At 41.7% G+C, this 24,550-nt stretch overlaps 3 protein-coding genes across 3 annotated transcripts in view; 2 read left to right on the top strand and 1 right to left on the bottom strand.

Annotated features, from left to right (window-relative positions):
* Positions 1–772: 772 nt before the first annotated feature.
* On the top strand, positions 773–6,152 carry LOC115154898 (ADP-ribosylation factor-like protein 3). The gene is made up of 6 exons (XM_029701592.1): positions 773–1,068; positions 1,294–1,437; positions 2,701–2,817; positions 4,427–4,477; positions 4,655–4,840; positions 5,520–6,152. Exons 1-6 carry the CDS (start codon positions 1,051–1,053, stop codon positions 5,571–5,573), a joined length of 570 nt encoding a protein of 189 aa, XP_029557452.1. The 5' UTR covers positions 773–1,050; the 3' UTR covers positions 5,574–6,152.
* A 1,030-nt stretch (positions 6,153–7,182) lies between these two features.
* On the bottom strand, positions 7,183–14,540 carry LOC115154897 (pre-mRNA-splicing factor RBM22). The gene is made up of 11 exons (XM_029701591.1): positions 14,447–14,540; positions 14,013–14,066; positions 13,801–13,830; positions 13,398–13,530; positions 13,131–13,231; positions 11,847–12,019; positions 11,439–11,639; positions 11,138–11,302; positions 10,842–10,933; positions 10,517–10,642; positions 7,183–10,326 (listed from the first exon to the last, which is right to left on the bottom strand). Exons 1-11 carry the CDS (start codon positions 14,498–14,500, stop codon positions 10,184–10,186), a joined length of 1,272 nt encoding a protein of 423 aa, XP_029557451.1. The 5' UTR covers positions 14,501–14,540; the 3' UTR covers positions 7,183–10,183.
* Positions 14,541–17,251: 2,711 nt separating this feature from the next.
* LOC115154896 (bifunctional heparan sulfate N-deacetylase/N-sulfotransferase 1) overlaps positions 17,252–24,550 on the top strand; it is a 118,996-nt gene continuing 111,697 nt past the window's right edge. The window contains exon 1 of the mRNA XM_029701587.1: positions 17,252–17,588. The gene's annotated coding sequence lies outside the window, so the exon portion shown is untranslated. The remainder of the gene's footprint in view (positions 17,589–24,550) is intronic.

Raw genomic sequence — 24,550 nt, 5'->3', positions numbered from 1 at the left:
AAGTGCATCGACGACTTCGTCCCCACAGTGACCATACGTACATATAGCAACCAGAAGCCCTGGACTACAGGAAACATCCACACTGAGCTGCAGCTTTCAAGGAGTGAGACACTAATCCGGACGCTTATAAGAAATCCCGCTACGACCTCCGACAAGCCATCAAACAGGCAAAGCTTCAATACAGGTTCCTACTACACCGGCTCTGACGCTCATTAGATGCTGCAGGGCTTGCAAACATTCACTATCAGCCATGAGCTGCTTCCCGGACTATCTGCATTGACCTCCCCTTTGCACTAACTCTTTTGATTCATCACATATGCTGCTGCTACTGTTCATTATTTATCATGTTGCCTAGTCACTTTACCCCTACCTATATGTACATACAGTACATACCTCAATATTTCTTACTGCTGGACATTGACTCAGTATTGGTACCCCGTGTATATAGCAAAGTTATTATTACTCATTGTGTATTTATTCCTTGTGTTATCTTTCTTTTATTTGTCTATTTTTCTCTCTTCATTGTTGGGAAGAAATGTGATTTGATTTGTAAGGAAAACACGAAACAATATTTTGGAGGAACACGGAGGAGGGAGAAGGATGAGGGGTTAGAGGATAGTGGGCAGAGACCAGAGAAAGGCAGCAGATGAAGAGCTCTGGGCTTCCCGTGTGGCATGTGGTGGGGAGGATAATCCAGGTAAATTCTTTAATGCATGGAGGTAGGCACAGAAAGGACAAGGGAGGGGTGGAGGCCAATGGGGTTGGGGGAAAGGTGTGCAAAACAGGGAGGGCTAATTGTAGCCTGGTAATCCTTCCCTGGCCCCTACCTACTCCTCCTCCTGAGGGAAATCTTCAAAAAAGCCAGGGTGGAGTCGTCCACCCTGGCTCTGGACGCTTCAAACGGATGTAAGGGCTACCGAGGAGATACCTTTAGGCCTATTTACTGGGTACCTGGACAACACTGTGCTCACCTCTGAAGATTCACCATAGAATGAGGATTTACCCTCTTACCTGTCCTTTTTTCCCACCATCTGAAGCACATCATTCAACATGGGAGAAGTTCAAAAGGTAATTCCGCTACCTTCTGCTGCCGATCTTTGAGTTTGATGGAAATGTACATCTTGATGAGTCCTAAAGGGTTATTCAGGGACAAATTGTTTTCCCTTTTCAATAATTAACTGACGATTTGACACAATCCCAGCTAATAAAATGCCTAGTAGTCTCTTACAAGCTTCCTAACTGCTTTTTTTCTGTGTCTGTTTGCAATATCCTCTTCTATCTTGTTGTTCTCAGGGGTTTTTCTCAGTCCTACAGAAATTAAAAGGAACCACAGAACAGGAACTTCGGATAGTCCTTCTGGGTCTAGACAACGCTGGCAAAACAACGCTGCTAAAACAGCTTTCATCCGAGGATGTCAACACCATTACTCCTACACAGGTCAGATCCATTCCTGGCATGCTCTGAACTTACATAAGCAGGCCCACTGTAGTTTTGTAATGACAACTCTGTGACCCACCTCCATGGCAGGATATTACACTTCCTTCCTCAGGTTGTTGCTGAAGGCTTACACGGAATGACACTTACTCAATGGAAGCCGGATGTCAGATCTTTTTTTAACCTGCTGATTCAAAATCGGATCTTTGATCATATCAATGTCTTCTACCAAGCTATAATCATTCTTGGATCTCTAAATGGGTGACATTTGAGAAAACAATGGCATATTAACCTAATTGTCACTCTACTGGTAGCAAGTAAAGCCGCTCATCTCTTCTAGCAGTTCAAATAGATGCAAAGAATTGTCACACTTCATGTCAGACATGAAAAGGGAGATAAATGGCCTGATCCCAGATCAATAAATCAAATGTATTTTAATGGTCCTTTTTTTACAGCAGCAGTTGTCACAAAGTTCTTTACAAATACCCAGCCTAAAACCCCAAGAGCAAGCAATGCAGATGAAGATGCACAGTGTCTTGGAAAAAGTCCCTAGAAGGCAGGAACCTAGGAAGAAACCTAGAAAGAATAGTCTCCGAGGTATGACCACTGGCCAGTCCCCTTCTGGCTGTACCGATGACTTCACAAGAGTCTGGTCACTCCAGAGGGTTATACTACAAAGCAGGATCAAAGAGTCACTTGCCTAAATATTCTGAAATAAGTTAACTTTTTTTGAAAGATGAGCTTGAAATGGGTATGGTCTAATTAACTCAACAACCAAAAACACATGGCTAACTCATTATCCTGCTTTGTAGTATATCTCTCTGACCAAGAGCTAAGGGGCTTTGGAAATAAACAAGTAGTATCATCAAATATCGACACGTTGTCTATTCAAGTTCATCATAGTAGTGGTGTATGATTTAGTTTGGTTTTTCATATGTTCAAAGGCAATCACAGACAGTGCTTGTTTTATGCAGACTTTGCACAAAATAGCACATTAAGCTAGACTAAGAATAGAGACCAGGCTGTGACTTTAATCCAGGGGTTAAAGATTACTTAACCATTAAGGCAGAGGGTGTGACACACATTTTGTAAGGCCTAGCTAAAAACAGAGGGTCTAGGTTTATTATCAATGTACATGTCTATCTTGTAATGTCCGAATGTTATAAAAAAAATGCTTATTTAGAGACACAGGTAGCCTACAAGATTAAGGCAGTGTTCTGCTGAACTGTGTTACCTCCAAATTCTGCTCCTCCATTGATCCCAAAGGGCTTCAACATTAAGAGTCTCACGTCTCACGGAATGAAACTGAACGTGTGGGACATTGGAGGACAGAGGAAGATTCGACCCTTCTGGAAGAAATATTTGGAAAACACAGATTTGTTGGTGTGTAAATTCTGTTAGCAGATTTCTCACTTTGTCCTATTATACAGTGGCTTCAGAAAGTATTCACACCCCTTGAATTGTTCCACATTTTGCTGTGTTAAAGCCTGAATTTAAAATGGATTAAATTGAGATTTTGTGTCACTGGTCTACACACAATACCCCATAATGTCAAGGTGAATTTACGTTTTTAGAAATTTTTACAAATTAATGAAAATGAAAAGCTGAAATGTCTTGAGTCAATAAGTATTCAACCCCTTTGCCATGGCAAGCCAAAAAAATTCAGGAGTAAAAATGTGCTTAACACGTCACATAATAAGAGCGGTGAATTCCAAACACGGATTCAACCACAAAGACAAGGGAGGTTTTCCAATGCCTTGCAAAGAACACATATTGGTTAAAAAAAATAAGAAAAAAAATCATCACTACAAAGATACAGGTATCCTTCCTAACTCAGTTGCCAGAGAGAAAGGAAACTACTCAGGGATTTTACCATGAGGCCATTGGGGATTTTAAAACAGTTAAAGAGTTTAATGGTTGTGGTATGAGAAAACTGAGGATGAATCAACAACATTGTAGTTATTCCACACTACTAACCTAGATGACAGAGTGAAAAGAAGGAAGCCTGTACAGAATAAAAATATTCCAAAACATGAAACCTGTTTGCAATAACATACTAAAGTAAATTTTCAAAAAATGTGGCAAACGAATTAACTTTATGTCCTGAATACAAAATGTTATGTCTGGTGCAAATCCAACACAACACATCACTGTGTACCACTCTTCATATTTTCAAGCACTGTGGTGGCTGCATCATGTTATGGGTATGCTGGTCATCGGCAAGAACTAGGGAGTTTCTCTGGATAAAAAGATTGAGTTAAGTACTGGCACAATACTACAGGAAAACCTGGTTCAGTCTGCTTTCCAACAGACACTGGGAGAAAATCACCTTGCGGACAAGAACCTAAAACACAAGGTCAAATATACACTGGAGTTGCTTACCAAGAGGACAAACAATGTTCCTGAGTGGCCTAGTTACAGTTTTGACTTAAATCGGAATGACAATCTATGGCAAGACTTGAAAATGGCAACGATCAACAACCAATTTGATAGAGCTTGAGGAATAAAATAAAATGATGTGCAAATATTGTCCAATCGAGGTGTGCAAAGCTCTTAGAGACTTCAGCTGTAAACAAAAAAGCCAAAAGTGAGTCTAACATGTATTGACTCAGTGGTGTAATATTTCTGTATTTCATTTTCAATTCATTTGCAAAAATGTCTAAAAACATGTTTTCACTTTGTCATTAAGGGTTATTGTGTGTCGATGGGTGAGAATTTTTTTTTATTTTTTAAACCATTTTGAATTCAGGCTGTAACAACAAAATGTGGAATAAGTCAAGGGGTATGAATACTTTGCGAAGGCACTGTATCTGCAACATGCTTCAGAGAGTAAAATAGAAGCCATTTACTACAGTTAGGTTTAGACTACAGCCTGTTTTATTGCTTGGGCATTAGTTTACTTCAATCTCAATAAAAGTGAGATACCAAATAGAGAATCAATCATATGTGTTACAAGATGATAAATGACCCGCCTATTTCCTCTTTCCTCCAGATATATGTCATAGATAGTGCAGACAAGAAGCGGTTTGAAGAAACTGGACTGGTGAGGCCAACTGAAATAGCAGTCATTCTCTATTCCAAACGTTGTCTTGTAAATCTTTAATGTTAACAGTAAGCCTTGTATTATAACAGTGGATACGCAAACCAGTAATTGCTGACAACACGGAGATGTAGTCCACACACTATGCTCCTCTCTGAAATAACACTGCTGACCCCTCAGGAGCTGTCAGAACTGATCGTTGACGAGAACCTGAAGGGGGTTCCAGTGCTCATCTTTGCCAACAAGCAGGACCTGGCCACGGCCTCGCCTGCCAGCGAAATTGCAGAGGGCTTGAACCTGCACACGTACCGCGACCGGGCGTGGCAGATCCAGGCCTGCTCCGCTTTCTCTGGAGAGGGAGTACAGGTAGGCCACAACATCTCTGAAAATAGGACAGATCATGTCAGTTACCATTTAATGAAGTTAGAGGGACACCATATCACAATATAAAATAACTGTACTGTACAATCCTCTGGGACTTACAAGACATATTAAAGGCAACATCAAGTGCCAATTCAGTGGACTCAGTGGGTGTTCATGTTCTGTTCCTCCTCATGTAGTTAAAGGGGAGTGCTGTGCGTACTCCAGCAAACGTCCTCTTCTCACTATTCATGTAGTAAAATAATTGGAGCCCACAGGAGAATAAGTTATTCTCTGTTAGCCACCATATCATTAGTAGGATCTTTTCAGAACCTATAACTGGGTTTCACATAGTGTGCAGCATATTATGTCATTACAGTTTACAGCAGGGTTGTCAGGGCAACATCTCAGTAGGGGTGAAAATGAAGAGCTGAAACAAACTATTGGAATGCTTTGCCTCATCGTCGTAACACAACATGAAAGCCGTGTAAAGCTCCAGATTAGCATCTGCCCGAGTACTGTCCTAGAGGATCAGGAGGTCAGACCCCAACATAAGACCTGACTATATGTCCAATGAAATACGTAACACTGTAGCTGCAATATACTGTACATCTACGACAGGTATATGCTGTAATTACTTTGTAATTTTTTTAAAATGTCATGTGTAATCTTTTTGTTCTCACAGGACGGCATGAACTGGATTTCCGACACCATTGTGAATAGGAAGAAAGCTGACTAAACCCTGAATATCCAACATGCTGCTTTGTACACACATACTTTTGTGTGTTTCATGAAAACTCTGTACAAATGTTAACACCCAATGCAATGGTGACAGGTTTTATAGATGAAGCCATCTCTCTGAGGATGACCCAAAACATTTGAGATCTTTCTGGCTTCTCAAATCCAGCCACAGGAAAATGGACTGAAGGAGGGGGTCACAATAGAAACCATCAACAAGAGAATAAAACACATATTCTCCCGGTCCCATGAAGGGTTAATGCTCTGGAATGATACTTTCTTTGATATAAGTCTATGGAGAAAAAACTATTCTGGAAGAGCACAAGTACTCCAAGGGACAGAGCATTTCATGGGCAAATAGTCCCACAAAAATGTTAGTAGAACATCTCTTTACTTTTAAGCACATTTTAGGAAGAATTCATACATTTTGTAGTTTGTGTGGTTTCATTGTTTATACATTATTTGTTTATCGCGTGAATTGAGACAGTGATACAACATAAATATTGAATTGGCAAAATCTGCTCAGACATATGCATGCTTTGTTTGTACCATCAATTAAAGCAATAGGCAAGCACTCTTCCATCCTCTGTTTGTCACTGCTGTCAGACAGTAAGTCAGTGCTGCCCCACAGTGGGGGACTGTCATCATTACACCTGCGCCAGGAATAGTAAACTCACAAAAAACAATCCATGGTCTGTGTCAAATTCATTGTAAGTAAATTTATATTCCTGTCGCACACACGATGAGGGCTCAGCGAACAACTGAAAGAGAAGTATCTATATCGCTATAGACTATGCTAATTCAATTCAAATCTGGACCGAAGCCGGTTCCACTGGTTTTTTTCCATTCTTCCCCTCTTATCAGGGACTGATTTAGACCTGGGATAACAGCTGGGTGCAACAAATTATCAGGTAGAACAGAAAACCAGCAGTAGTCTAGACCTCGTAGAGTAAGATTTGAATATCCCTGGACTATGGTGTTAATTCAGAGTCGATGTCAGCAGCTGGATCGTGTTTTTATTATCAGTAGAAAGGATGATGCAGGCACAACTCTGTGACATGGCCAGTTAAATAAAGGTACAAAAAATAAATAAAGAGGAAACACCTGGTCCAGGAAGTGCGCATGGAGACACAAGAAGGTATGGCAACCACCACAGTCCACTGAGGGAATCATGACGGGCTACTGAAAAAGAAAGCCACATTGCATTTCATTAGAGAATTCGATCATCTTTGGGTTCAATCCTATTTGATTAGAAAAAGTTAATATATTCATATCTACTGGGGCATAGAAACGTCTTTTGACTTGATTGTAGTAATCAAACACATTCTTGAAGTAATCATCCTCGTTGATGATCTGAAAAAAAGTACAACGTGCCAGTCTCAGACACTGTTACAAACAGTGAGAGGCTAGCTACATGATTAGTGTCTGCAATTCAGTCATGCACTGTTAGAGCCAGTCAGTCATATTCTATGGAACACAGAAGACAAACGGAACTTTGAACGTTGGCTGTAGGCCTACGTGTAGGGGGGAAAAACCCGCTCCAGCTTGTGCAGTGGCTTTGTTCACAAGGTAAAAAAGTCCCTACAATCAAGTCAAAAGACTGCAGGATATGGATACTTTAGTCTGTGTTTATCTCTCTAGCATGGGATTGTATGTACATTTTATAACTACACCATCTACTGTATCTGCCTTTGTGTGTTCTCGTCTGTGTTAGAGCACTTCGACCTGGGGAAGGTGATCGGCGTTCCTAAGGATGTGATGGAGGAGCTCAGCCTGCTGTCTAGCAGAGGTTCTAACAATCCACCTCAAAGGTTACTCTGGTCCTCTGAAAGAAGTTCCTCGTGTGACGTTCAATGACACTGTGATCCCCAAGTTCTACGTCTCCCCATGGCAAGACCAGCTGCTGTTTGCCATCTCTGCCGGTCTCCCTTAGCTGCCTCAGAAAATCACCCCATCCAACTACAGTTGCTTCAGCAGGTGAGCCCCAGCTACTGCCTCAGTAGCTGCCCTCAACACACTCACACCTTCAGTTCATTCCAAGAGTCTCAGTCAAAGAAAGTTCTAGGAGTCTGGTTTCCTTCTTGGCCGGCTTCTGAAACCACTATATAAAAGGTTGCCGTCTGCTTGTGAATCCAGAATTTGGCGCAGGCTCACACACCAGTCTGGGCCACTGAGTAAAGCTTATATTTTAACAAGCCTAAGTACACACACACACACAAAAAAAACACTCAAGACCGATTTATATCTAGACACAGCGGGAAATGACTAATCAAAACTGGTCATCTGTCTTGTCACTCAACTTTGAGATCTCTTCACACCATGCTACCATGACCCACACACTAGAGGGCTTTTGGGAAGAGGGCAAATTTAATATGGTTATACTTACTAATTCAAATCCGACACCCATTTATTTCTGTAAGGGCCCCAATGCCATTTGGAGGGACAGCAGGTAGTGTGTGGATGTTCCCCCTGCCTGGGTTTGAGCTTCTGTAGGCCCGTGCTGAGCCTAGTCTGACCTGGGAGAGCATGTGTGACCGGCGCAACTTCAACTGCACCCCCAGGAGCTGGGCCACCCAATACTCTGATAAAATTAAGACTTCATACCATGACCGCTTTAGAATTTAGATGACAAATGATTTGCAGAGGACTTATCTTTGTACTCTTCCATACATAAATTGGGAGTCCAAATAGTGGATAGTTACTGTGTTTCTTGAGATATTGTTTGCTCCCTGTCTTTTTCTGCTTCAACTAATGATATCAAGAATGCCTTAAACCAGATAATTATATATCAAGGACAAAACTTGGTAAACTATGTACATAACTTTTCAAATGAAAGGATAATATTCATGAAGCTAAAATGTGACAAGCATACACTTCACAGTTCTATTAAAACAAAGACATTTACAATTCTACGGAGACATGGACAACTTCATCAATCTTTAGATAATAGTGCCACCACATGGAAGTAAATGGTCTTAACTGGAGTTTCTTAAGACCGTTAAAGCTGTAATACTTGATGAAATTGCCATGTCCGTTTGGGATATTACAACAACAAAAAATACAGCAAACAATGAACACTTTACCCCCCTTTGACACTGTTGCACACACGATAGAGCAGAATATGTACTGCATTAAAAAAATTGCCACGGTGCTCACCTCCATTTCATCAACAACAAAATAAATAAAGGAGCCGTTTGCCCTAACGAGGACTCCATCTTTAACGTCTGACAATTCTGCACAAAATGCATGATATACAGAATCATTTTGTACAAATGGAAATAGTTTGACATTTCTTGTATAAGAAATGTTTTGTACAATATGCACATTTTACAAACATAAACCTCCCTCCTTTCAAATCTACAAGCCATCAGAGTTAGAACCAGGGGTTGGAAAATAAATCATTTTACAATCTATTCGTTTTGAACAGAACCATTATTGTTTTCATCCCGTTTCACTGTTCTGACCAGCAAAATAAAGTGCTGAACCAGTTCGAACATATAGCTCCTTCATATTCCTTTATAAACCTCTGAAATATACATTTTTGTTTACATTTAGCTCAACGTTAAATGACTTCACCAATCAGTGCGGATAGAGCAGCTTGCTGTGGAGCGGGTAAGCGACTTAATCTGTATAGGAAAGTTGTTAAGAGCAAATAGTATTTTGCTGTAACAGCATGGTTTAATCATAATGAAAGACAAACACACACACTGTGTGTAGGGCGTGAAATGGAACAGAACATTTCAGGTTGAGGAGAGAGAGGATGGAGGAAGCTTGCCTTGAAGCCCTGGGCATCTTGTTATGACATGCATTATCTGAATTAGGCCCACAGAAGTATACCTACGGAGGATCGGCTTCTATGGAGAAACTTTGAATGTCATTGAACTTCCGAGTTGGTTTAATGTTGGACCAGACCAAATATTAGTTAACAAGCTTGTGTGTGCAGAGCAGAACTAGAATTAAAAACACATCTTACCTTTTTGTAGTTAATAAATCCAATGTGAGGTGTGAAAACAATAGTATCCCTTAACTATAATTGAAAAAGTCAATTAATTCTTTAAATAAACATCTCTCACTAATTTCTAAATTATGCGTGTAAGGTCGTCACTAGGCTACAGTAACCTATGCTTCAGAGGGGAAGGGCAAGTAGACAACACACACACCCACTGGCAAAGATTTCCAGCTGGAAGGCAGATGCTGGAATAAGTTTGAGTGACAGAGAGGGCTTGCATAGATGCTTCGTTGCGATTTTTGTGGACTGTTCCAGAACACTATAGATCACGTTTTCAGTTCGGGTTCTTTTCCCTCAAATAATTTATTTTCGGTTCTGCTCCCTGAACCGGTTCCAACCCTTGGTTAGAACATAGGTTGAAATGGAGGAAGGTTTAAGGAACCATTAAAAATTACACTGTTCAGAACTCCCTTTTCCTAACCAGCGAGACCTTGCTGGTGCACAAACAGAGGTTATCCTCTATATAACACTTAGAACACGGATCTCACATCAGTGAAATGTGCCTACAGTTACTGTGCCTGGTTTGTTTATAGGGTGGAATTGGTAATTTGGTAAGGAATTGGTATAAGACTAAATCAAAATGTCATTAAAAACAGCAGGGTCTAGGAGCCTCCGTGACGACTGGCGTGTGCACCCATGCGCTGTGGATCCTGGGAGGGGTAGTGGACATGGCCAGGAGGCCTCATCCCCATGGGATGGGGTATCGCCATGGGGTCCATGGAGTGGAACATAGGTGGGCCAAAGCCTGTAGGGATGGAAACACCACAAGTTATAAGTGCTGCTGATCTGCTTTGGGGGTCAAACAAAGTGTCTTATACAGAGAGATGGAGTACATTAGGACTCAGGCTAATAAAACACTTCTTTCAAATGTGGTCCTCTACAGGGGGGAAAGTATGGGAAAAGGTGGGAGGAGAATTCATGGGACTCTTGTTTACCTGGAGGGGGCATAGCCACGCCGGGGGGTGGGGGTAGACTGATGTTCATGACAGGAGGGGCTGAGTTGGGGCCCAGGTTGAAATAGTTGGTAGGGGCATCTTCATCCACAGGTGGCGGAGGTAGTGCTGCAGGACAGAGACAAACAGTGAGTATTGACAATCACATTATTGGAAGTGTATGGTCAAAATGTGAGAGTTTTACTGCTAAAAGATAAAAGTATAGCTCTCGTGTGTCTACATTTTTTTCTGGTATCTGTATAGCACTTTGTGACAACTACTAATGTTAAAAAGTCTTTATAAAAGAAATGTCATTAATTGCCCTCACCTCCAGGCAGTCCAGGTACCGGCTCCAGCTTCATCCCCATCTCTGTCACCCCTTCCCTCTCCCTTCCCTCCTTCCCCCGCGCCCCCTGGGACCTGGGACAGGACACATATCAATCAATTAATGTCACACTGTGGGAATTTATACTGGGTTGAAAATGCACAGCTTGTAATATCTATGATAACAGAGCAATCAGTCAACAGACGAATGGGCACCTGCTGGCACAGCCATCTGTCACTAGTATTACAAACCACAGGTGATAGTGTATGAGATTGTCATATCAGAGGGTGGGACTTTACCTGCCCCACTTGACGTTGAGTCTGCGACCTTTGATAATGAGCTTGTTGAAGGATTTCTCAGCAGCCAACTCTGCAGCCTGACGGGTGGCAAACTGGATGAAGGCACACTGCTGCCTCTGAACGATGGTGGTGGTCCGGATCTCCCCAAACTGGTAGAAATGGTTCCTGTTGGGAGGCACACGGTTACAGCACGACTGCCACACCCAACCATTGTAAACATTCAGCAAAGCACACGTGACAAAATTTCATATGCCTCATTTGGAGTAAAATGTACTACATTAATTCCCGAGCAGGCACTCACCTGAGCTCTGAGTCAGTGATGGAGTCTCCGAGCCCCCCCACATACAGCGTAGTGATGGACTTGTCCTCTGGCGTATCCAGTCTAGGCATGGTGGAGGCCCTCTTCAGCAGCTTATCAGCCACAGGGTCGTTGATACCATAGTAACGGTCCTTAATGTTCTGGTCTGCCAGGGGATCGTCAGGATCAGTTGGCTTCTCATGCCTGGAGTTCAGTAGTTCATAGTTAATGACAGTTAAAGCAAAACATATGTCAACATCCTTGGAAACAATCTTATCTTGGACAAAGTAGATAATCAGACCTTAAGTTTACTTTTTCCATTGGCTCATAAGTCAACAGCTGCCTGATGTTTAACACGTGTGTTAAGACTCTCTTTGCACCTTTGGTTTCATGATGTTGACAGTTGCTCACCGGTAGGGACACTCTTCTCCTCTCTTACATTCTCCCTTCACCCAGAAGGAGCAGATGTGTGGTCTGTTCCTCTTGTAGTAAGGCGTGGTGCGGGCTAGCTTCAGCAGCATGTCACTAGAGCTGGGGGCCTTACCCAGGAGACCCACTGGCCGTGTACCATCAGAGTTCCCTATCTGGGGTCAGGAAAGAGCTACCGTCAAGAGGGTGCATTTTGGTTCCATTAAAACTAAAGCCCCACCGATATTGGTATTTTGGGTCTGATACCGATTCTGATTTTTGGGGAGACAACTTACTGTTACATCTGCCGAGGAAATTAAAAGGCAAGATTTTTACACACCAAGTTCTCATAAATTGTCAACCAAAAGAGCAATTGTAGAAGACAAAAGGTTTCAAATGTTGAATTATTACATTGTGACAGTAATGACACATCATGAATGGTCACAAGTGTTCAGATCCGTTTCCGGTTCTGGTGGGATCCATGGAAACGCATGGCATTTTCATGGCTTTCTTTGGCAAATTACTATGAATTAATGAACTTATTTCTTAAAACTTGGCAATACTAAACAAAATATTAAGGTGTGGGACATTTATTGTGTGACAAGAAATAACTAGAAGGTCTATTTCGCTCCAGCAGCTAGAATTTGTCCGTCCACAATTAAACTGTGGGAAGATGGCGTCTCTCAGCACCAGACAATAGAAAGAGCTGTCCGCTACTATACAAGAGATTGTTTGTGAGGAGATCACCTCTGCCCTCGACTTACAATTCAAACCCATAAATGAATCATTGGCAGTGCTCACTGCTAAAGTGGATACCTATTCAACAAGTACTCAGATAAGCATGATATTTCCCATCGGTAAAAGGCCAATATTGGCTGATAATATCGGTGAAACTATATATTCGCCGGCCTCTAATTAAAACCAGGGTGTTCAATTTGACAGGAAACCTCATGAAGAATGAAATAATGATGAATGACCTGGCCACGAAGGTACACATCTCAGACAAGAGGACCAAAGAGCAGATATTTTTGGGTGGTACTCAAATCAGTGAGTAAACATTGTCTGGAATCTTTCCAAGGGAAAATGAGAAGGGTCAAAAGGTGCTATCTGAACCTTCTTGGCATGAACATACTGTAAGGATATTTACGAAGCAAGCCAAGTTATATGACAGAATGTAAACGTAGATCTGTCTGATAACATTAACGACACAATTAGAAGTTTACTCACGGGACTCAGATCTTAATGTTAGGAATGACCTTTGATCTTAAATAAGGGAAAATACATCACCTCTCTTTCCATGTTCTGAGTGTAGTATTCCTTGTTCACATCGGATTTTGGCACGTCGTCCTTGATTGAGAGCCCGGTGTCTCGGACCTGTATTGGCAAGCCTAGATGGAGTAATGCCAACTTAGACAACAGCCACACTGAACGTGTCTGAAGTGCAATATCTCTCTTTTATACCCGTACAACTATGTGTATATTCATTCTCTGGATGGTAACAGGCATAACCTGGCCAGAGGATGAGTGTTCCAAAAACTGTCTTTGTTGACTCACCATACTCTAGATCCAGCAGGCACGTCTGACAGACATTCTTCATCTTACTGCACGTCTGGCACACCTCTGTCTTTTTGAATCGCATGCGGGTCCCAGGACACCATCGGAACACTGTGAAGGGCCTGGCACATATCTAAGCGGAACATAGCGGTAGCAGGGTGTCAGTCTGTTTAGATTGCAGTTTCTTTCATACTCTGTACTTTAGTATGGTTCTTTAACTCCAGTGTTGGAGAGCTGATGTATGTGCAGGCTCTCTTTCTAGCCTGGCAGTAGCTCATACAAATACATCAGCTAGTCATAGATTGCACACCCAGTATCTCCTCAGAACCTAAGTTGGAGAACTCTGCTATGAGTAAATAGTGACTGATTATCCAACTAAGAATGAATTAACTTAATTTCTTACCTTGCACTCCTTGCCATATTTCTCCTTGGTCTATCAAATAGAAACAGGGTGATACAGGGCGAGTTTTTATAAATAACCATAACTAGAAGAACATGTAAATCAAAATAACAGGTTTCAGCCATAGAGATATGGTTTCATATGAAACGTAGCATAACATTGTTAACAGTTAACTACTACAGAACAATAACCAAAAGACAATTGATTAAACTTACCATTCGAATATAAGGATTCTCTCCAAGACATGTCTGGCAGAGAATAGGAAAATCCTGTGCAAGGGAAGATTAGTACATTACAGTAACAAACAAAACAATTAACGTCAGCTAGCAAACTTACTAAGGTTAGCTGGAACCAATTTTTGTTCACATGTTTAGCTAGCTACGTAGCTGTGAATGTTTTATTTTGCTAGCGCAACGACTTGGTAAACTAGCTAGAAACCATATCTGATTTGCACTGTTATTATTGGGCGATTCCATGCCAGTTAGGTATTAGCTAACATTAGCTAGCTAAGCGAGCTCAAATGACAATACTTGCCTAGTACAATGCTACCACCGCTTATTGACACAGTCAATGTCACGGAATAATAATTACAAATGACATATTCCTTTCAAATAATTCTGATTAACTGAAAATGTCATTTCAAACATACCGCGTCTTCCCAATTTTGTCTGTTGTAAATATTAGCTCCTAAAGATGTCGCCATTTTCAAAAAGTTTGCTTCCCAGCATGCAATGCAGCAAAAAGCATCTCACGTGATCAGACCAAAAACACGCACAAGCGTCCACACACACGCTTTAATAAAAGTGTATAACTATTATTTCACAGTCGAAACAACATCTTCAACAATTATTTGGATAATTTTAATATGTGGATCATTTGTGGATCATTTTAATGTGTATCGTGAATACTTCTACCAGCATGGTTGTGCGTATATAGCGGTTGCTCATTGAGGAAAGGGTAATTTACCCCCAGTCTCTCATGTGGGTTTGTTTTTTTTGTTAAATTATCTGATCGGATTTCGGTAATCAGATAGGATTAAATGTTAGAATTGGGTTTTTACAACTTTAAAAAAATATATATTATTATAAGGATTTGGTAACCCAATCTGACCTTTAAACAGGATTATATGTTGTTGCGTTTTTCAAAACTCAAAGAATGTGATTAGGAAAATGTTGATGCGAAAATCTGGATTATTTTGATCCCACTGGAAGGGTGGATTCAGGGTGGATTTAGAAAGGTGAAAGGCCCTAAAACCAATAAATATTAATGTAACTAAGGTGAGGAGTTTAAAGAAGTTCTTACATCTGAAAACCAAAGGTTAATTATGTTAAACTGCGGTATAGGTAGGCTATGTGGTCAGTTATTTTGAGAAGTGTCTAGTAAATGCAAGTATGTGGGTTCTATAATTATTTTATCCTTGGGACATCCGTACCCCATTGAAGTTGACATTTTAAATTCTTAAGTAAAGGTTAGGGTTATGGCTAGGCTAAGGATTTAGGGTAGGGATGTCCCAAGGACCCCGGATAGCACTAACCATACATTTATTCATGTAGTTTAGTCATCTCTGTTTCCCTATGACAAAGTAGCCTATCACAACCTGTCCAGTAGATGGCAAAGTGTAGGCCTGTTCAAAGCACTGAAAATCCAGATTCTGTGATCTTGATATTGTGGTATCTAGATCAGAAGGATCCTATCTGATTATTTCCTGAAAAGAATGGCTAAAAAACAGCTAGATCGATCTGATCCTGAATAGCAAAAAAGACGATTACAAATACGGATCATTCTGATCCAGATAAAAGGTTTTGAAAAACTAGGCCATGACCGTGATGATTAGCAGGAGCGGTAGAGATACTCCCAATGATCGGCTATGAGAAGCCAACAGACATTTACTCTTGAGGTGCTGACTTGTTGCACCCTCAACAACCACTGTGAATTGTATTATTTGACCATGCTGGTCATTTATGAACATTTGAACATCTTGGCCATGTTCTGTTATAATCTCCACCTGGCACAGCCAGAAGAGGACTGGCCACCCTTCATAGCCTGGTTCCTCTCTAGGTTTCTTCCTAGGTTTTGGCCTTTCTAGGGAGTTTTTCCTAGCCACCGTGCTTCTACACCTGCATTGCTTGCTGTTTGGGTTTAGGCTGGGTTTCTGTACAGCACTTTGAGATATCAGCTGATGTAAGAAGGGCTATATAAATACATTTGATTTGATTAACAGCATGGCCTGAGCAGAGGTCAAAGATACTACTATTTATCTGTAAAACCATAAGAATAACCAGGATTAGGGATTAACACATTTATGTATTTTAGTGATTTCATAAATGCATTATAGCAGGCACAGGTGTAAAGAGGTATGTTTCTGTTGAAGAGCAATGGATCAACTCTCTCAGAAGACTTCGGATCCCTGCCCCATTCGTGTCATAAGGCATCTATATAGTATGAAACCCATGCCTTCAGAGAGAGAGGAGAGGCCGAGATGGAGCGAGTGAGAGAGAAGAGATAGAGATTATTGTAATTCTTATCCCATCGTGAATGTTCAGTGGAATGTGTCATTTTTGTAATTTTTAATTACAGCCTATATTCAACAAAACAACAATATAATATATATATATATATAAAATCCCAAACTAATGTTGCAATGAGCCTCATCATGCTAGGTAAAGCCCCGCCTTATCTCAGCTCACTGGTCACCATAGCATCACCCACTCGTAGCACGCGCTCCAGCAGGTGTATCTCACTGGTCACCCCCAAAGCCAATTCCTCCTTTGGTCGTCTTTCCTTACAGTTCTCTGCTGCCAATGACTGGAACGAACTGCAAAAATATCTGAAGCTGGAGACTCATATCTCCCTCACTAGCTTTAAGCACCAGCTGTCAGAGCAGCTCACAGATCACTGCACCTGTACATAGCCCATCTGTAAACAGCCCATCTATCTACCTACCTCATCCCCATACTGTATTTATTTATTTATCTTGCTCCTTTGCACCCCAGTATCTCTACTTGCACATTCATCTTCTACACATCTACCATTCTAGTGTTTAATTGCTATATTGTAATTACTTCACCACTGTGGCCTATTTATTGCCTTAACTTACCTCATTTGCACTCACTGTATATTGACTTTTTGTTTTCTTTTGTTCTACTCTATTATTGACTGTATGTTTTGTTTATTCCATGTGTAACTTCTGCGTTGTTGTATGTGTCGAATTGCTTTGCTTTATCTTGGCCAGGTCGCAGTTGCAAATGAGAACTTGTTCTCAACTAGCCTACCTGGTTAAATAAAGGTGAAATAAAAAAAATATTTAAAAAATCAGCTTGTTGACGTTTTGTTTTTAGGGGGGGATCAGTCGAGGTATTGTTACGTCATCTAGCGACCATTCGCTACTCTCCGAGAAGGCGACCAGGGGTGTATTCATTGCGTATTGAAACGGAAACCGTTCACATTTTAAGAACCAAACAGAGCAAATGGAACAAAACGTTGCGGGGCCTACCTGCATTACTCCAATATATACTCTCGTTTTCGTTGCAAGTCATTTTCAATTTGGAGGAAACGGGTTCTGTTGCAAAACGTTTAACAACAGATAAAAGGTTTTGCAACAGAATCGGCTTAATGAATACTCCCAAATAGAAGGAGTGAGGCGAGTCCGCTCGTGGTTCTCTCTCACCCTAGGAGTAGTCTAAATCTAAACCGGGACGCCCCAATTCTGGTAAAGCTACTGCCTAAAGCCGAACTTCAAATCCAGCTTTTATACACCAAGGTTTGGTCGTGTCGATGAAACAATCAAGTGGGTAAGTTAAATGGGTTTGTGTAGTAAGCGTGCTGCAGGAAGCACACACGTTCCCGGAGAACGCTGCTGTACTTAACGTTAGCCTCAAAGTCTCCGCAGAAGCGGGGAGACAGCTATTGTAGCTACAACGACAGAGAAACGAGGACATCGTTAGTTAGATATGTGAGCCTTTTTAAATGGTTGTCTAAAATCGTAAATACGGTTGATCGCGACCTATATTTATAACAGTAAAACAAAGAGTACACTGATTTATTAACCTGGTAAACTGCAACGCTAATGCATGATGATAGCTAGCTTATCTGGTAACGTTAGCTTCACACTGATTCAGCTAGCCTGCTAACTAACTAACGTTAGTTCTGCTTAGCCAGTTAAACCATGAGTTGAAAACAGCCAGCTATTTTCGGTGTACACAATCAATCAAGCTAACTAACTAGCCAGGAAGGATAGCATTTAACGTTACAGCTTTTGTGTCTCCAGAAGACTCACTTTGGTGATTAATATAAAAGAACATAGTAACATGGATATCAATGTTGAATGCCTCTTATTATGCCAGTGCTTAAACGTAACCATTTAAGAACCCCAGTGATGGAGCCTACTACTGCAATGCAATGCACACGTAAACAGCAACATGTCCTGTTTTGTCTATACTTGGCCCTAGCTAGCTAACGTTACTAGCTGACAATGTTGCCAAATTGTGCACACAGTTTGAGTGTTATAATAGAAGTGTAGCCAAATACAAATATTTTTATTTAACCTTTATTTAACTAGGCAAGTCAGTTAAGAACAAATTCTTATTTACAATAACGTCATACCCCGACCTAACCCGGGCGACGCTTGGCCAATTGTGCGCCGCCCTATGGGACTCCCAATCACGGCTGGTTGTGATACAGCCTGGATTTGAACCAGGGTCTGTAGTGACGCTTCTAACACTGAGTTGCAGTGTCTCAGACTGCTGCGCCACTCGGGAGCCCCATTTTCTTTGCACTCATATTCTCAGAGGATCTGCGAGCTGTTTTTGCCTTGGTCACTCTCATGAAATTGTTTTAGCAGAGCAGTACTGACTATATTGTGTTCCTTTTCTGTGAAAAGTAGATTACGTTTCTAGATTCAGGCATATGCCATTTCCTATAGCAATATGCTTTGCCTACTTCTTTCTGTTCCTGTTGGTCAGTTGTCAGATTGCTTTCTGCCAAACACTTTCAGGAGTGATCACTTCATTTGGCTGTATTTTGCAATGTTTTAAACCTTAGACCACACTTTATTGGGAAATAAAATAAACCTATGTTGTTTTTTGACATATAAACATCAAGAGGTTCCCTTTGCATAAAACAGGTTCCCTTTTGCATACTTATGCATACAATGTGTTTTTCTTCATGCTGTGAGACAGATGTCAGTGTGCTGCTGACAGTTTAGCTTCCTCCGCTGTCCCTGTCCCCATACCAGGCTCGAACCAGTGATCCAACGCTCGCAGACACACGTGACCGCCATCCTTGACAACTTACCAACCGTTTGAGCTATTATTCGATAGCTCCATCAGCGAGGGCTTATCATAAGTTACACTGCACATGCAACACAGAAAATGTTCCCTCACTGTCTCAGGTTAAGCTTTCCTTTATCATGGGATTGGACTCGGTCAACCTTCCAATCCTTGGACCTCTAGTCGAAACCTCCCTCATCGAGCACTTGCTGTGCTACTCCACAGGGTGCTTCCCTCTCTCCTATAGTGGGTCACAGTCCACCACCAGCACTTAGGCAAATTAATCAGAATGTGCTCATAGCCCTATTTCTCCCCAGAACATTGCTTTCTACCCCCCCTGGGAGATGGCTTAATTGTAGAGTGATGTTGATTTGGGCTACATAAATAAAATTGCAATGCATACATTTGGTTCGGATGTTACATAAGTCTACGCAGAAGGGTGTTGACATTACATTTATTAAAATCATGTTTACTTTAGGGTGCACCTGACCTGATTAGTTAGTGTCTTACATAATGGTGTTTATTCAGTTTGACTTTTTATTTGACAGATTTATCTAAATATACATTTTTTTCAAATGGATCTCATTTTAATCAATTTTATTTGTCAAATCTGCCTTCACTCATATCTTATGCCATAACATTAGACAATGGTACTGTTCATTCACAAATATTATGTTATTGTAAACCACTATGTGGAATTGGTATTTTACTGCATTCAACAGATGTTGGTTTCCAGTTTTTTGCATTAGCCTATGCTCTGACTCTCCTAAAACCCAAACCTCACCCTCCGCCCTCCCAAGTCCATGATGTATGCTCCCCTCTCACAAGGCACTTTGTTTGCCTGACACGAATCACTGACATTAATTAATTGCTCGTCTGTGATGAAACGCATCATTGTACGGAGAGAGTTCCTTCGCTCTGCCAACTTTCTGCCTCAAGACTTCACTGTGATGTTAGGTTGGTGAACACATGTGCTGCTGGATTTTACAGGCCTGTAGTTGATTGGCCACAGTCATTGTACAGTAGTTAAAGTGCCCCACTAATGATGTGCTCATACCTTTTCATCATGGTTACCAGGACTCATAGGCTACACTAGTTTTTCCATTTTTATCCAGGGCGAATGGTGATCGAAAATATCATTCATCTATTTCACTTATTGAGTTTAACCACGGAAAAGCTTCACCTATGTGATGGATTGTAATGGATAGTAAATAATATCCAAGACTCTCCTTAAGCCACCATTAGTGATTTCTTTTTTTATTATTATATATATTTTTTGGCCGTAAGCATTTACGTTTTGTCCTATCTTGTGGCGGTATAATCTGTGTAATGGACCTTTAGCAAAATGAAGACCAGATGTTTTTACACTATAATCTTTTAATATGTTTTATGGCCCGGACTGTAGATTTTAGTGTACTTGAGAATTATACCTCGGCTTTGAAAAGCTCTTAAAAAGCCCACTTTTTGTAGGTATGATCAAGATCATCCTCCACCAATGCAATATCCATTAGTATATTCCATTAAACTGTTATCATAGATGGTTACGTAATAGTGTACTGCAGATTGATATGCCCCTCAGATTAATGGCATGCAGTCCCTGCTCCCGTGATCTGTCAGTGTCCGGGTGCAATATTGGTCAACTGAGTTCTAATGTATCCCTAATTGATGGCGAAACAATCTACTTAAAGGTGCAATATGCAGAAATGCTCCGCCATTTCCTGGTTGCAAAAATTCTAATAGTTCACCTATTTTCAGTTTACGACAAAAGAAGCTATGTATAGTGTAGAGAATCATTGATATACAAAACCGAAAGTAAAAGACGCGAAAAACTGAACTTTCTAATGGGAGCCATAGAAACAGAGCATAGAACAAATCTGCCACTTCTTAGACTTGCTTCCAATGAGTGACATCTATAACGCACATTTCTTTGTTACATTTGCAGCTTTAAAGAACCCCTGAGGCTGTGAAGCATGACCTGGGTTGCTCATCAAGGCATCTATTGTTTGATCGTGCAGTAATATTACAAATTATTGGAACGTATGATGAATACAAGTTAAGTACCTCCTCGCCCCTTCAGATTGGCTCTGTAGAACAATAGGCTATCTGCATCAGGGTGTGTTCTACATGGTCCACGATTGAACAAAAGTAGTACTGGTAAGATTATGTACTCTAGTCATGATATTCCACTATTGGGTCTGTAGGCCAAACTATATTTGTACACGTGCAATACTCATTGCCGCGTAACTCAATTCCATACATTCTGGCAGTACGCTTCCTTCCAAAGCAAAACAATTTACCAAAACAATTAAATGGCTACTAACTTAACCACATAACTGCCACTTGTGATGAGCGGTGGTCAGGAGGAGGGTTGGTTGTCCCCGTCTGTGGCTGTTGGTAACCAGAAGTAAAGGAACCGGACCACATAATGCCTATGGCCCTGTGTGCCTGTCACTGGTCCTCTCCCTAGTCCCCATGCTGCCAGCCAGTGCCTCTCTCCTCTAGCTCTCATTCTGTTCGACACGGAGGAAAGAGTAATTAATCTCCAGGAGGAGCGTGCCAAATCTAGGGACTGCATAACAATTTGTCTTCTTCGCAGGGGCACTGCCAAGTTCTGCCTGGCCCAGTATCTCCCTCCACCCTCCCTGCTGGAACCGACACTGAGCAAGCTGTCACTTTGCCTCTCTGTCAACACAGGGATATTTGTGTTCAACTCACCCAAGTATCAACTCCTTCTCATTCGCGGTAGAATACATCAGCAGCTGGCCTCTTATCTCTTGGCACAGCGAGCCGCTTGACTTCATTAATAAGGTGCATGTGTTGTTCTGGAAGTGTGTGGGGTCAAAGTTCAGACAGTGAAGGATAATGATATGATGTCTAACTGCTCTGAAGGCACAGGGCAAATGATAGGCCTAGTTTGCCACAGTTTGCTTTTAGTTCGATAAAGGCCTAGCCCCCCCATCTGTTGTAAAACCTTCCAAGTCAGACATACTGTATGCAAAGTCCTGGTTCTGTGTTTGTCTGCGCGTGTACACGAGCCAACTAGCTGATTCTCTGTAATGACTGAGATTACTCTGTTGATCCATCATCTTAACCCAATGATTATCCAGGGGTCCTTGCTACTATTGTAAACCACACTAATGTAATTTGTTTGACAGAGATCAGTTCCTTAGGTTTACACTACTGGATTCTTTTGACTGGTTAAAATGGAATGAAAATCGATTGAGAGTAGCGTGATAGAACAGTGGGGACTCGCTGTCTGCTTGCATGTTTAGAATGCAGTTCATGGTATTATGACAAAGAGGGACACTAAATGCTCTAAGAATGTGCTACTGTTTCGTACTCATGAGTCATTTATTCGTCTGTGGAGACTACAGTTAATGAAGTTTGTTGGCTGTATGGTTCTGCTCTTTTATCCAACGGTGTTTGTGCCTGTCTGTCTTCTGATTTTAGTCCTGTTCGACCCGGCAGAGCGTCAGGCATGCAGGTCCAGATTGATTTCATGAGAATAGATCAGAGAAGGTTCTCACCAACAAATCTGCGTGCCGAGTTAGATCTGGCTGAAAGATGTCTGTACATTTCCTGACAGATGGGCAGCATTTGGTAAAACATCCAATCATTTCCCCCCCCCCCCCTCCTCTCATATCCACATTGCCATTGTTGTTGTCACAGCTGATGTGAACAGCGTTGTTGACTAAGTAAAGAGCCTCTGACACATGAGCCACCATGTTTCAGTGTGTGCCAAATTAGCACAGCTAGGCTAGATGGGCTGCTGTTTACTCAATTGGCCATTGCCAGCTTGCACACAGTTGCAACAACAATGCTCTCATAAACACACTATGTTCAATGCATGCTCTCTCAATACCAATGTACATTTTCACACTGTAAGGCTTATTAAATGGAAATAGCAACAACAGATACTGGCATGTGAATAGCAACCACTGGTATTTACCAGCATGTCAAATCCGCTGATCTGATCAGTGTGGTCTAAAATGCACATGTTAGTGTCATGGTCATTGCCCAAGCCAGCAGTGAAAATGTCACAGGAATAATGCTGAGTATGATGTTAATCTGAGTATGATCCGATAATCCAGTGGGCATGAGCCTTGCAGCTCGACCACTGCAGGTGGTTGTATTAGCCCTGCATCTGTAATCACATGGATCCAGATAAACACATCGCCACGCCGCCAGCGTGAATTACACGTCTTTGACTCTGTAAATGTCGCAATACACACAGTGGCATACAATCCCCCAGGTATCAGACTGCCATTCCTTTCATTTTCAGTCAGCCGTGATACAGTAGGACATCTGCTGCTTGTTAATTTACCCCGACGTGAGATTGGCATGATGGTACCAGTCTGCAGTAGAGCTTTGCGATGTATTTTCTGATCCAAGATGGTGTAGCAGTCGGACGTGTGTGTTTGTCTTTGTCTTATCCTGTGTAAATAGCTGGTCTTCTTCATGTATATCTTAATCTCACTTTCTATCTACGAACTAAATATACTTTTCTGCAACCCGCCTCACCCAATGTGGTACGGATCTGCTATTTTTATTCCTTATAACTGGAACTTCCATCAGGAGCTAGCCGGCTAACTAGCTACGTTGTTAGCCACGGCTAGCGGTCTTCACCTTTTTCTCGGTCACCGAGACACCAGCTAGCCCCATATACCACCTAATTCTAGGGCTACAATACCTCCTGTGCCATTTGGCCTGGACCCTTTATTGTTGACACGGCGCCCCGCCGATCCATCACGACTGGACTGCCGACGTGATCGCCCGATGTGGTTTCAACAGTCTATTCTGTTACGATGTCGCCGAAGAACCTTCTACTAGCCTTGGCCCGCTAACTTTTCTGAACACTGTGTCCCCTGCTCGCCTAGCGTAGTAGTGACTACCGAACGGCACATTGACTCACCTATTGCTGCTCTTTTGAACCTATGATCACTTGGCTACACAGGTTCCCCCTGGACTATTTCAATAACACGGTACCTAATTTTGTTTACCTGTCGGCCCCAGCCTCGAACTCAGGTCCTGTATGTACCTAACTGACCCGCTCTGCCCATTCATCGCCATTTACCCGTTATTGTCTTAGCTCTCCTGATCAACACCTGTGATTTGCTTTATGCCTCTCTCTAATGTCAATATGTCTTGTCTACTGCTGTCTTGGCTAGTTGTCATTGTTTTATTTAACTGTAGAGACCTCAGTCCCGCTCAACATGCCTTAGGTCTTTTTGTCCCACCCCACACACATGCGGAGACCTCACCTGGATTAACTGGTGCCTCCAGAGACAAAACCTCTCAACGCCTAGGTTTACCTCCACTGTACTAACATCCAACATTATGCCCTGAATCTACTCTACCACGCCCAGAAATCTGCTTCTTTTATTCTCTGTTCCCAAAGCAATAGACGACCAGTTCTCATAGCCTTTAGCCGTACCCTTATCCTACTCATCCTCTGGTGATGTAGAGGTTAACCCATGCCCTGTAGC

This window comes from Salmo trutta, chromosome 19 (genome assembly GCF_901001165.1).
Source record: "Salmo trutta chromosome 19, fSalTru1.1, whole genome shotgun sequence".
Lineage (NCBI taxonomy): Eukaryota > Metazoa > Chordata > Actinopteri > Salmoniformes > Salmonidae > Salmo > Salmo trutta.
Note: the sequence above shows the minus strand (reverse complement) of the source record. Positions and strands in the feature narration are given on the sequence as shown.